Source organism: Lepidochelys kempii, chromosome 5 (genome assembly GCF_965140265.1).
Source record: "Lepidochelys kempii isolate rLepKem1 chromosome 5, rLepKem1.hap2, whole genome shotgun sequence".
Classification (NCBI taxonomy): domain Eukaryota; kingdom Metazoa; phylum Chordata; order Testudines; family Cheloniidae; genus Lepidochelys; species Lepidochelys kempii.
The window spans coordinates 45,650,729-45,661,914 of NC_133260.1; the positions used below are offsets into that span (position 1 = coordinate 45,650,729).

An 11,186-nucleotide genomic window follows, 5' to 3' on the forward strand; every position below is an offset into this window, starting at 1 on the left:
ACAAAAAAGATACACAGACAGAAATAGTTATTCTATTCAGCACAGTTCTTTTCTCAGCCATTTAAAGAAATCATAATCTAACACGTACCTAGCTAGATTACTTACTAAAAGTTCTAAGACTCCATTCCTGGTCTATACCCGGCAAAGACAGAATATAGACAGACACACAGACCCTTTGTTTCTCTCCCTCCTCCCAGCTTTTGAAAGTATCTTGTCTCCTCATTGGTCATTTTGGTCAGGTGCCAGCGAGGTTACCTTTAGCTTCTTAACCCTTTACAGGTGAGAGGAGCTTTCCCCTTGCCAGGAGGGATTTCAAAGGGGTTTACCCTTCCCTTTATATTTATGAAAGAAGCTAATGACCAAATTTTCATAATTGCAGTAATAAACCTTCCAATTTGTTGATGCAGACTGGACAGCTATGTATGCCAGTAGGGAATTAGGATGCAGTTATCTGTGTGTTGTGTGCAAAAATGTGTCTGTCTTTATGTAATTTCTTTGAGGTTTTTTTTATTTAATGTTGTAAAGCATTTGAATACATAGCTGCTTTATCTACAACATTTTATATGCTTTTAGATATTTAATTACTTCCTTTTATATCTGATGATCAAGTGATTCATAGCTGATATGGTGTAGGCTCCCTGCACATTACTGCTGATGCCTCAACAGCCTGATCCAGAGCTCACTGAAGTCCATAGAAAGACTTCCACGGACTTCAGTGGGTTTTGGATCAAGCCCGTAAACCCTGGGCTGCATTTTTCCTACTGTTCAAGATTTAGACATTAATCAGATAGAACTGGATCTGCCAAACATTCCAGAAGTGAGAACACAGGAACGGCCACACTGGGTCTTCAGACAGTGGCCAATGCCAGGTGCCCCAGAGAGAATGAACAGGATAGGAAATCATCAAATGATCCATCCCCTGTTGTCCATTCCTAGCTTCTGGCAAAAGTATGGTATATGTGGTGACTAGACAGGGTGGTTTGTAGAGGTAAAAGGCCACCTTTACCACCTAAACTGTTTTTCTACTTAATTTTTGTCAAGCTAGTATTAATTCCGTAATATTTAAGATGTTCTGTCCTCCTTCTCCACCCACCACTTCTGATTGTAGTGCAAAAAAACAGACTCTGGTAGATTCACAGTAGTCTGCAGAGCCTGTGAATGGAAAAATATTACCTCTGATTTTGCACCATTGGGGAGCAACTCTTTCATTTAATAATGCCATATGAGTAGGTGTTTCAAACCCTGAGAAGACAGTAAAATGGTTTAAATGAGAACAGCAGTTGTGATGTGCAAAACCCTGGATCTATTTTAATGGAAGCAACAGGAGAATGATCCTGTTACCATTTTTATAAGAACCTGTGAAGCTGCTGGATACAATCGGGATTTCTTGGGCAATTACAATGGTGTGATAACTCTAACACCCACTACTGGAAATACTAGTAGATACTCCCACTCCCTTCTGATTTCATACACAAGTGATTTTTGGTTTGCCAGTCTCTGACTTTTGTTTTAATAGATCTCCTCTGTGGTTGTTATGAACTACTTATTATCTCCTGATCAGAAAGAGTATGAAGGTTATGTAAATCACTTTTAAATTACAACTATTTCTTTTGGAAAAAATCCCAGTGACTCTATAAACTCTGGTTTTATTTAAAGGTCCCTTTCAAGTATTAAATAAGAGACTGCTCTGAGATTTGGCAACCCATTCATCCCTCTCAGCAAAAATAGTGGTACAAATTCTAAAAAAAAATTGTGAATCATTGATAATGGCTTGGATCAGAGTCCCAGCATAATATAAAGAAGTTGTAATTACAAGGTGAATTTATCTTTTCTGGATTTAGTAATTGTCAGGCAATGTCCGGCCTTTTGAAAGCCTATCTTTCCATTAATTCAGGTAACTTGCTGATTTTAGTCTCTATTAAAAAACACGGAAGAAGAGAGATCACTGTTAAAATTATAACTTTAAGTAGTTTTGATTTTTGTTTTCACACTTATTAGCCCATGTCAGCTAAAGATTAAGGACTTGATTGTGTTTGGCCCTGCATGGTATGTGAAAGTTTTATCTCACTCTCTACTGGCTAAGGATCTGAATCTGTGTTGGGGGAGTGTACAGTGCATCTTAGCCAAAGGTGTGGAGGTCCCTGCGATCTCTCACTACGGCTCCTCATCTTCCTCAAAGCATGGCTGACCCTAAATAGCTCAATAGTAATGCTTTGTTGATCTATTTGCCCAAGCAAGGAGAGCTGTGGCACGCATACCTCTTATCTCTCTCTTCTATCATTAGTCCACTTTAAGTGGTTTATACTGTACTGGGGAAAGATTTTGATCTCCTGTTTGGATCTTGTTATGAATTACTTGGAAATAGGTGAAGATATTGAAAAAAGAGTAAATGGGGGAGAGAGGATCACGTAACCAGAAAACCTGACAGAAAATTTCAGCGAGCTGATGTAATTTTCTCTATTAGTCCAGGAGTCTTAATATGTAGAGATGACCTGTAGTTACTAAGGGAATCCCTGAGCATGATGCACATGGCAGACTATCCTGAGGGAGGGAAGGGAAGGAGAGAGAGAAGGGGGGGGGAAGGGAAGACGATGATGGCATCTCTAGCACTTGCTGGAATTCATTAAATGCACTTTATGTAACTGGCCTCGAACAATAGCACCTGTCTAGTATGTGTCTTAGATGTGTTTCCAGTTTTTATTGGAAAGACTGACAGTCAATTTGGAATCCCCTCTCATCCTGGATTTCAGTGGTTTTTCATAATATGCACTCTTCAGCTTTTTAAACTATGACAGGATCTATTCTGAGGTTATGCTAGAACAGGACCAGATCTAAAATAATTGCTTTATTCTCTCTTCCATCAGCTGGTTTGTGATGAAGTTTATAGCCTTTTATGATTATATTTTTCCCTGTCATATAGTTGTCTGTGGTCCTATTGTATGGGAATATTATATTACTACAAACTGTGGAAAATGGTAATGATTTGCACCTTTTCTCTGAATAAATCCAGTGCACGTTCCAAAGGTGGATAAGTGTTACCATCCCTACTTCATAGATAAGGAAATGGAGGTATAAGCTTAGTCTGCTTCTGCTTTCCACATTGGACACCAGTTGTATCTAGCTCATTACAAACAACAGAAGTTTGTTGTTCGAACACAGTGGCCTGCAGAGACATGGCTCATCTGACAGCCATTTTGGATTAACTCTTAGGACAGGGCTCCCTTTCCAAACTAAGTATTAAATTAACATTATTTCCTCCTACTCCAAAATTATTCTCGAAACTCCCAGATTTATTCCTTACACACTAGAATATGAGCCCACACTGCATAGGAATACAGTGTGCCTCAAGCAATGTTTTTTTGGACCCTCTAACTTATGTGGTTGGGATTTCACAAAATGCCATGTTAGAGAAAACTGTAGTCTTTGATCTCTTGCCATTTAAAAAAACTCTCCTCTCAGCATGGTTCATTCTCATCATCTTAATCACACACTGAAGGATAATATTTTAGGTTAGTTTTTCTTTTCTTTCATAGATGTACTGGCTATTTATATCTCAGCTCTTTAAGATTCTACCAATTACTTGAGCTAGCCTTATGTTTAGGGGGAGAAAAGGGGTGGGGAGAATAATGAGTCATATACATTCACTACATCTCTTGTAAGTGTCCTGTGTACACACTGATATGTGAGAGACTATATCATAGTACATTTTTAAAAAATGAAATCTTTCACTTTTATCTGCTGGCTAATCTTTTTATGACTGAAGATTAGAGAACAAAGTTCTAATTAATATTCTCTATAATTATTTTTATCACACTTTAATGAATCTCCATCTACAAATTTATATATTGGACTGGGTGAAAAGGAATTTGAACTTTGGTTCAAAAGAGTTGAAGTTCAGATTATCTCTCTTCTCTGTCCTGTAAATCCACTCAGAATGGGCATTGACTATTCTGAAAATTTTTATGTAAATTGTCACAGCATATTTGTCTGAGTTGTTTTGTTTGCCAATTGAAAGTCTAAAGATTGAATCAATTTGAAACAAGTCATAAGGAATATAAACAGTAAATGAGGAGAGATTTGAAATTTCCAGCCTGGATAATAAATACCATGTGTAGTGCTTTTCTTCAGCATTTTCTGATTCAGTTTGTGTCTGACATACTTTTTCTTACACTCCAATTTCACTTTGAAAAGGTCCAGAGAAGGGAAATGAAGACTTTTACAGGCACAATGAGACACAGAGAAAAAGAGGTGACACAAACTAGAATAACTGAGCCTGGAAAGAAGCATTAGAGAGGACTTGACTGAGATATTTAAAGATATAAAAGGTAGTCCCTTCATAACTGGATCAGTCCCTTCCTCTCTACATCCACTAAATAATATCAGAAGAACCAATAGGTTACTCAGTTATTTTAAATGGTCAGTAATTTAGAATAATTAAAGGAAATTATACTTTATGGAGCATATATGATGTGTGTGTGGAATTTCTGGACATCAGAAGCGACAGTCAAATACCATGAAAAGATATTAAGAGTTGGATAAGTCTGATCAATAACTATAACTGTACATGCTAAAAGAACACAAATTACCTGTTATGTGTATGCCGATCACTACAGAGGTCAGGAAGGAATCATTCTCCCTATTCCCCATCTCGATAAAGCACTGCACACTTGGTTAGATGTACTGGGTTACCCAGAGTGCTGTAAATGTACAGAAGTACATAGAAAGATTAGTTCTCTGTCTGGAAGAGCTACCAATCTAACCTGAACAAGGCATGGGACAAGAGCACCCATGGGACAGTGCAACAGATTTGAAGTGGGGCTTCGAAGGAGGAAGGGGATGTGGAAAGTTTTTTTTCCCAAGCATAAGGGATGGCATGACAGATGATGCAAAATCAAGTGAAAGAAGATAACAGTGAGCAAGTAGGAGAGAGGGTAAGAAGGTAAAGTAAGGAGGTTTTGGAGTATTTTCACTGTCCTTTGAAGCATCAGATATTAGTCATTTCTAGAAGCAGGATGCTTGACTGGATATACCCAAGTGCTTCTTCTGTCTGGCAAATCCTATGTTCTTATAATGACAAATATTAATTATTAGTTGATAGTCCTGGTTTTTAATGTAAAATTGTACAAATATAATTAAAATGTAATCTAGGGGTCAGTTACATTGGTATTCATCTATAGTAACTCCACTGTCTTTAATGGAGGTATTCTAGATTTATGTTGCTGTAAATGAGAATCAAGCCTCGAGTGAATACCTGATTTGTTTCCTAGATTACACTGATATAGTTTGTTGTTATCTGTGTGGATAGCCATTGCCAATGTTCCTGTGTCGGTTTACTCTATCCTTCTCTTACCCTTAACTTTTAAAGTTCTTTTTATGTTAGCAATGCTACCACATGCTTTGTGTGAGTTTTGGCTCTGATCTCTTTGGAGAAACCACTTGTACAGGAAATGGGATTGTCTTTTGAGATTTATTTTAAAGTTATGATGATGCTGTATATGTAATTTTTAAAGATACAGTAAAACCAAAATTTTAATATTGAACTATTCAGTATTCTTATCTTCTGTGCAAGGACTTACAGCTGCAATTTCCCCACACGTTAAGACCAATGTACCCAAAAGTCTTTCTGCAAATTCACTTGTGCAAATAAACATGTAGATAAACAATTTTTTTGGTTCATTCAAAATTGACTGGTTGGCTCACATGTATTTTATAGGATTGTATATTAGCAAGTTGAATTATGATGTTCCAATCAATTACACTTATAAGCTTTTATAAAAAGAAACACCTGTTCTGGTCATCATTCAGGCTTTGGTTACATAATTTACTCAATTGTGCTTTTTTTGGACTTCTAAACTCAAGTATGTGTATTTTGAAATGGTAAAGTAAAATATGAATCATGCTAGTAATTCAACACCTAAATCTTAAAGTGACTAGCATTTTTGGATGACTTGATTTTTTTATGTACAAGTTGACACATCTTAGAATAGAATATCAGGGTTGGAAGGGACCTCAGGAGGTCATCTAGGCCAACCCCCTGCTCAAAGCAGGACCAATCCCCAATTTTTTCCCCAGATCTCTAACTGGCCCCCTTAAGGATTGAATTCACAACCCTGGGTTTAGCAAGCCAATGCTCAGACCACTGAGCTATCCCTCCCCCCAAAGGGGCCTAATTTTCAGAAGTGCTGAGCACCTGCCCTCTGAAAATCAGGCCCCTTAAAGATCCAGATTAGGCTCTGAATATCATTAGTTACTTTTGAAACTTTAGGCCCAACAGTGTAAAGTGCATCTAATACAGAGACTATGCACAGTAGTAGAAAAAAGATCTAGGGTAAATTTTCAGAAGTGCATAAGTGGTTTAGAAATCTGTGTCCCATTTTCAGAACTGACATAGGCACTTGAGAACCTAAATCCCACTGAGCTCCTAAGTTCCTAAATCGGTTTTGAAAATAGGATTTAGGCTCCTAAATCAGTTCAACTAGGGATAAAATTTTCAAAAGTCTTTATCTTTCCTATATAGATACGCTATTTAAATGCTTTCTTTGGTTACCCATCAAATATCTACACCAAATATGTTATGACATTTGATACCAATATATTTGATGTAGCAGTAAATATTAAAACAGCAACTTTTGAATGAAACTTCACTTGTTTCTTATAACAGTGAAAATGCTATAGTGTCAAAAAACAGGCATTTGAGAGGAAAATAGTGCTGCTGTTGAATGCTCAGTTGGTGGGCTGTAGAGAAAGAGAGGCTCCTATTTGCAGTTATGATAATTGATGGTAGAGGGAGCATTTTGTATGGAGAAGGTGAGCTGCAGTATTTCACTCTCTCGAGACTGAATTATTGTAACTTCTACATCCTACATTTGTCAGGCAAAGCCCATCACACTCCAGTCCATCTTGTATACAAACAGTCCTCCACCACTTGAACAGGACTAGCAATGATGATACAAGAGTAAATGTCTAGACTTGGCAGAATTTGATGTTTGTTTGTTTGTTTGTTTCTAAGTGTTTGGGGGGGGGGGTTGGCAGAAGCTCACCTGCAATAACAGAAGCTGAAGAATTTTATTTTGGAGGTGGCAGAGAATATAGTGGAGTGGAAGAGAAGGAGAAAGAAAGACTAATGCAGGAAGAAAGATCCAAGTATAAGGGGACAAACTATAGGATGGCAAGGGTAGAGACCATATCAGTAATATTTATGCTTATCTTAATATTGCATCTGGTGCTTAGATACTGTAGTGCTTAGCATCTGATAAATGCACCATAGATAGATCTGTCACATAGCATATGCTGTTCTTGTATGAATACAGATCTCTCTGTAGCTGCAATTTCTGAAGAAAGTTGACCTGTACTATTTGTGAAACAACATACCTGACTGAGCAACAGATAATAAAGTTCTTGGCACAAGATAAGAGTATTACAGTAGGTAGATTATGACTGACAGAATTCTCTGTGTGTGTATAAATTATTCAAAATATTTCAAACAAGTTGTATTCAAGTTCATACTTTGTAGATGTGTTTGCTACAAGAGCCAAAAAGTTGCACTAATTGAAAGCTCATTTGGACTTGACTAGCAAAACAAAATTACTAATGAAATCCTGAACTAAACTAAAATACTTGTGTGTTCTTTAGAAATACACTTACCATAACTTGCAGTGAAAAATAATACATCATTTAATGGAACTTTGTGTTTGAGCAAAAATTGTATTTTACAAAAGGTATATGTGCTATTAATTTTTTTTATATCTCTATATCTGTGGATCTATTGATAAATATAAAATCAATTAAGAGTGCATATATCATTTTTTTAAATAAAATGCATTTTATATTGCCTCATGTGATTTACAGGATTTGTTCTCTGCTTAATCTCCAGTATTACTCTCAGCATCCAGTCTGACATAACAGTTATACCAGCTGTAACTCACATCCCACTGATTCTGTTTTGAGCTGTAGATGCAAAAACCAACCACACCAGTCCCTGTGGCTCCCTAATTTGATAGTTTCCAACTCAAATGTTATAATAAAACTACCTCCTGAAAGATGCCACAGCATCAAACTGGATTTTCTTGACATCTCTTCGCGTCATTGTTTCTGATCTTATCACAAGAATTCCCTTGTAACGGTAGATGGTGGAAAACAAACACAGGCTGATACATAGCATCAATTTTTAAAATTTGGGTTCTCTGCTCTAAAAATGCACATGAACAGGCCATTGCATATGCAAATACTATATTTGCATGCAAACTGGTATTTCCACATGCAGCGACCTGTGTGTACATATAAATATGTTGTTTGCACAAACAATTTATGTGGGCATGCAAAGCTTTTGTATGGTTGAAGATCTGAGTTTTAAAATATTAGACAGTTATGTTAGAACAAGTGTATAAATAAATATCACGAATGTTAGAAGTGGTAATCTTAACTCTGAACCTGTTTTTTTTTCTTTTAGTTTGTCAGTTCTATATTGTAGCATAGCCACTTATACTTATGTGGAATAAGTGTCTTGCAGAATACATGTTTGTATTCCAATATTACATTATATTGGTTTGTTTCCTAACAAAATCCTTAAAAAAATCTTTATAACTACAAAATATGTCTAAATCTATCTTATTGTTTCATTAAGGTCCTGGTATTGACAACAGGACATCTTCACCACAGGATAATTCTTTTCCATGGGACGATTCAATCTTCAATATATCCATACATGCTGCAATTCGACATGGAAAGTGGAAACTACTAACTGGGTATCCAGGTAATGAAATGATCTTTTTTTTTCCCCTAGAGGTTTACCTTCGCTGCCAGTTCATCCCATTTCATATGTAATAAACTTTGCATTTCCATAATTTACTCTCTTTCTCAACTTTCATGATTTACTATGTAAAAACTGGGAGGGAGGAGCCTTGTTTAAAAGTAGGCAAATATTTACAATGTATTTCCTGAAGTCATGGTTTTTGAATCTGTGTTTGTGCTCACATTGCAGTGAGAAAACCAGATTCCTGGAGGCAACTTCAGTTGAATTTCTTTGAAATTAAACAAGTCACATTAAACACCAAATCCCAAGTATGAGGCTACTCTTTCCCTGGGTGTCTGAGATCTAATCCCTTATCTGCTCCTATTTCTGTAGGCTGCAGCCACTGGTTCCCACCACCACCTTTGTTCAGTGAATCAAAGATTCTATCATCTGACCCACCAACAAAGAAACTTTGGCTTTTTGATGTTGTTAAAGATGCTGAGGAGAGAAACGACTTGTCTGAAAAATATCCTGGCATTGTGAAAAAACTGCTCTCCCGGCTGCAGTACTACTATAAACACTCTGTGCCTGTGTTCTACCCTGACGATGACCCCCGTTGTGACCCAGGAGCAACTGGAGCCTGGGGGCCTTGGATGTAGACTACTACATTTGCAACCTGAAAATTGCGGACTCAGGGTTCTAGTCATATATTTTGACCTCATTTCTTTTACCCTTTTAACTGTGATTTCATCCCTTGGGTTATTCAAATCTGCTGCTTCTTAAGCAGTATTGGGGATCTAATGTCACCCCCTGATTGTACTAGAAACACAGTTAAAATCATAAATCTCTCATTTTCGTGTTCTTTGTCCGTTATATGTCTTTAAAATGGAGGGTCAAAGCTGCTGGCCAGCTGGGAAATATTACTTCACTTAGAAAGTTCTAATGAGTCACAGAGGCAAGGTTATCCAGTTCTTTCATAGTTAAAGTCACATGTTTGATTTCATGCTTGCCAGTGGCCAGATCTTATAGGAGGCTAACACACAGGTTTTAAAAAAAAAAAAAAAAAAAGGAAGAGAGAGAAGCCAGTTTCTGAGTTCAGCTGTCATTACATTTTCTCAGCTTTGCCGTACAAATCTGTCCAGTAATGGATGCATTCAGAAATCTCTTGTGTAAAAGCCTCCTCCCACTGGGCAACAAAAGATCTAGCTATACACATGTCCACTGCTGACATATGGTTAGAGCATTGGTTTGATTTTATGCCCACCTCGGCTGTGAGTACCAACTCTTTAGGGCTTTTGTGCCTTTGTTATCACAGCAGAGACTGCCTTCATCTAATAGCTTTTGGCCATCCCTTCATTTTGCATTGCCTTTTTCAATTCATTTCTTCTTTCTTGTGCTTCGCAGTGCAGCTTTGAATTCTTGTGCAGGAGATTCAAGCACTTTTCTTTGCCAGCTAAAGCACAATGTGGAGGTTGCAAGTGATGGCAGTACTGCTTCATCTATCTGGTGGCTATTGCATCAGCTTCACAAAGCTCCCAACTTCTGCTAATATCTCTTGAAGACCTTTTCTATTACATATCCCTTCTCTAAGGGCATTGCCAGTTATCTGTTTTGTACTGATGTAGTGTTTCAAACTGGTGTTTTAGAGACCACTTTTAACTTTTCCATTAAAATTAGAGTTTTAATTTTTAGGTTCTAAGGGTTTTTTTGTTGAGATTAATGATGTTTCTTGAGAAGCGTGAGTGTCTAAACAATTGATTAAGAGAGGAGAGGAGAAGTATTGCTGTACCCCATATATTTTATTTTTTAGAGGAGTTGTAGCTGTGTTGGTCCCAAGATATTAGAGAGACAAGGCAATATATTTTATTAGACCAACTTCTGTTGGTGAAAGACAAGCTTTCGAGGTCAGTGTAAGGTCGAAAGCTTGTCTCTTTCATCAACAGCAGTTGGTCTAATAAAAGACATTACCTCACCCACCTTGTCTCTCTAGTTTTTGGAGATACTATTTCCATTTGTTATAATTCATTAATTATACATCTGGGGAAAGAAATAAAATACTTCTTATTAAAGGAAGCCTCTATGTTCATAGAATATCAGGGTTAGAAGGGACCTCGGGAGGTCATCTAGTCTAACCCCCTGTGCAAGGCAGGACCAATCCCCAATTTTTCGCTGCAGATCCCTAAATGGCCCCCTCAAGGTTTGAACTCACAACCCTGGGTTAAGCAAGCCAATGCTCAAACCACGGAGCTATCCCTCCCCAGCTAGCAAAGGTTCCACCTATTTGGCTCTTATTTCCACATTTCAGTCAGGGCTTGTTGGTCAGTTTATCTTTCTGGAGATCATAACACCTCATTAACAGAACACAAGGGAAAGAATCTAAGATATTTTCATTATTATCACTTTTAAGGTTTCTTTTCCCCAAAGATATCCTTAGGACTCTGACTACAAAAGTGTG

At 37.3% G+C, this 11,186-nt stretch overlaps 1 protein-coding gene across 2 annotated transcripts in view; it reads left to right on the forward strand.

Moving 5' to 3' along the window:
• ARSB (arylsulfatase B) overlaps positions 1–9,582 on the forward strand; it is a 100,227-nt gene extending 90,645 nt beyond the window's left edge. For both annotated transcript variants that reach the window (XM_073344132.1, XM_073344131.1), the window contains exons 7-8: positions 8,624–8,752; positions 9,125–9,582. In XM_073344132.1, coding sequence (XP_073200233.1) covers positions 8,624–8,752; positions 9,125–9,390 — 395 coding nt within the window. In that variant the 3' untranslated portion in view covers positions 9,391–9,582. The remainder of the gene's footprint in view (positions 1–8,623; positions 8,753–9,124) is intronic.
• Positions 9,583–11,186: the final 1,604 nt, after the last annotated feature.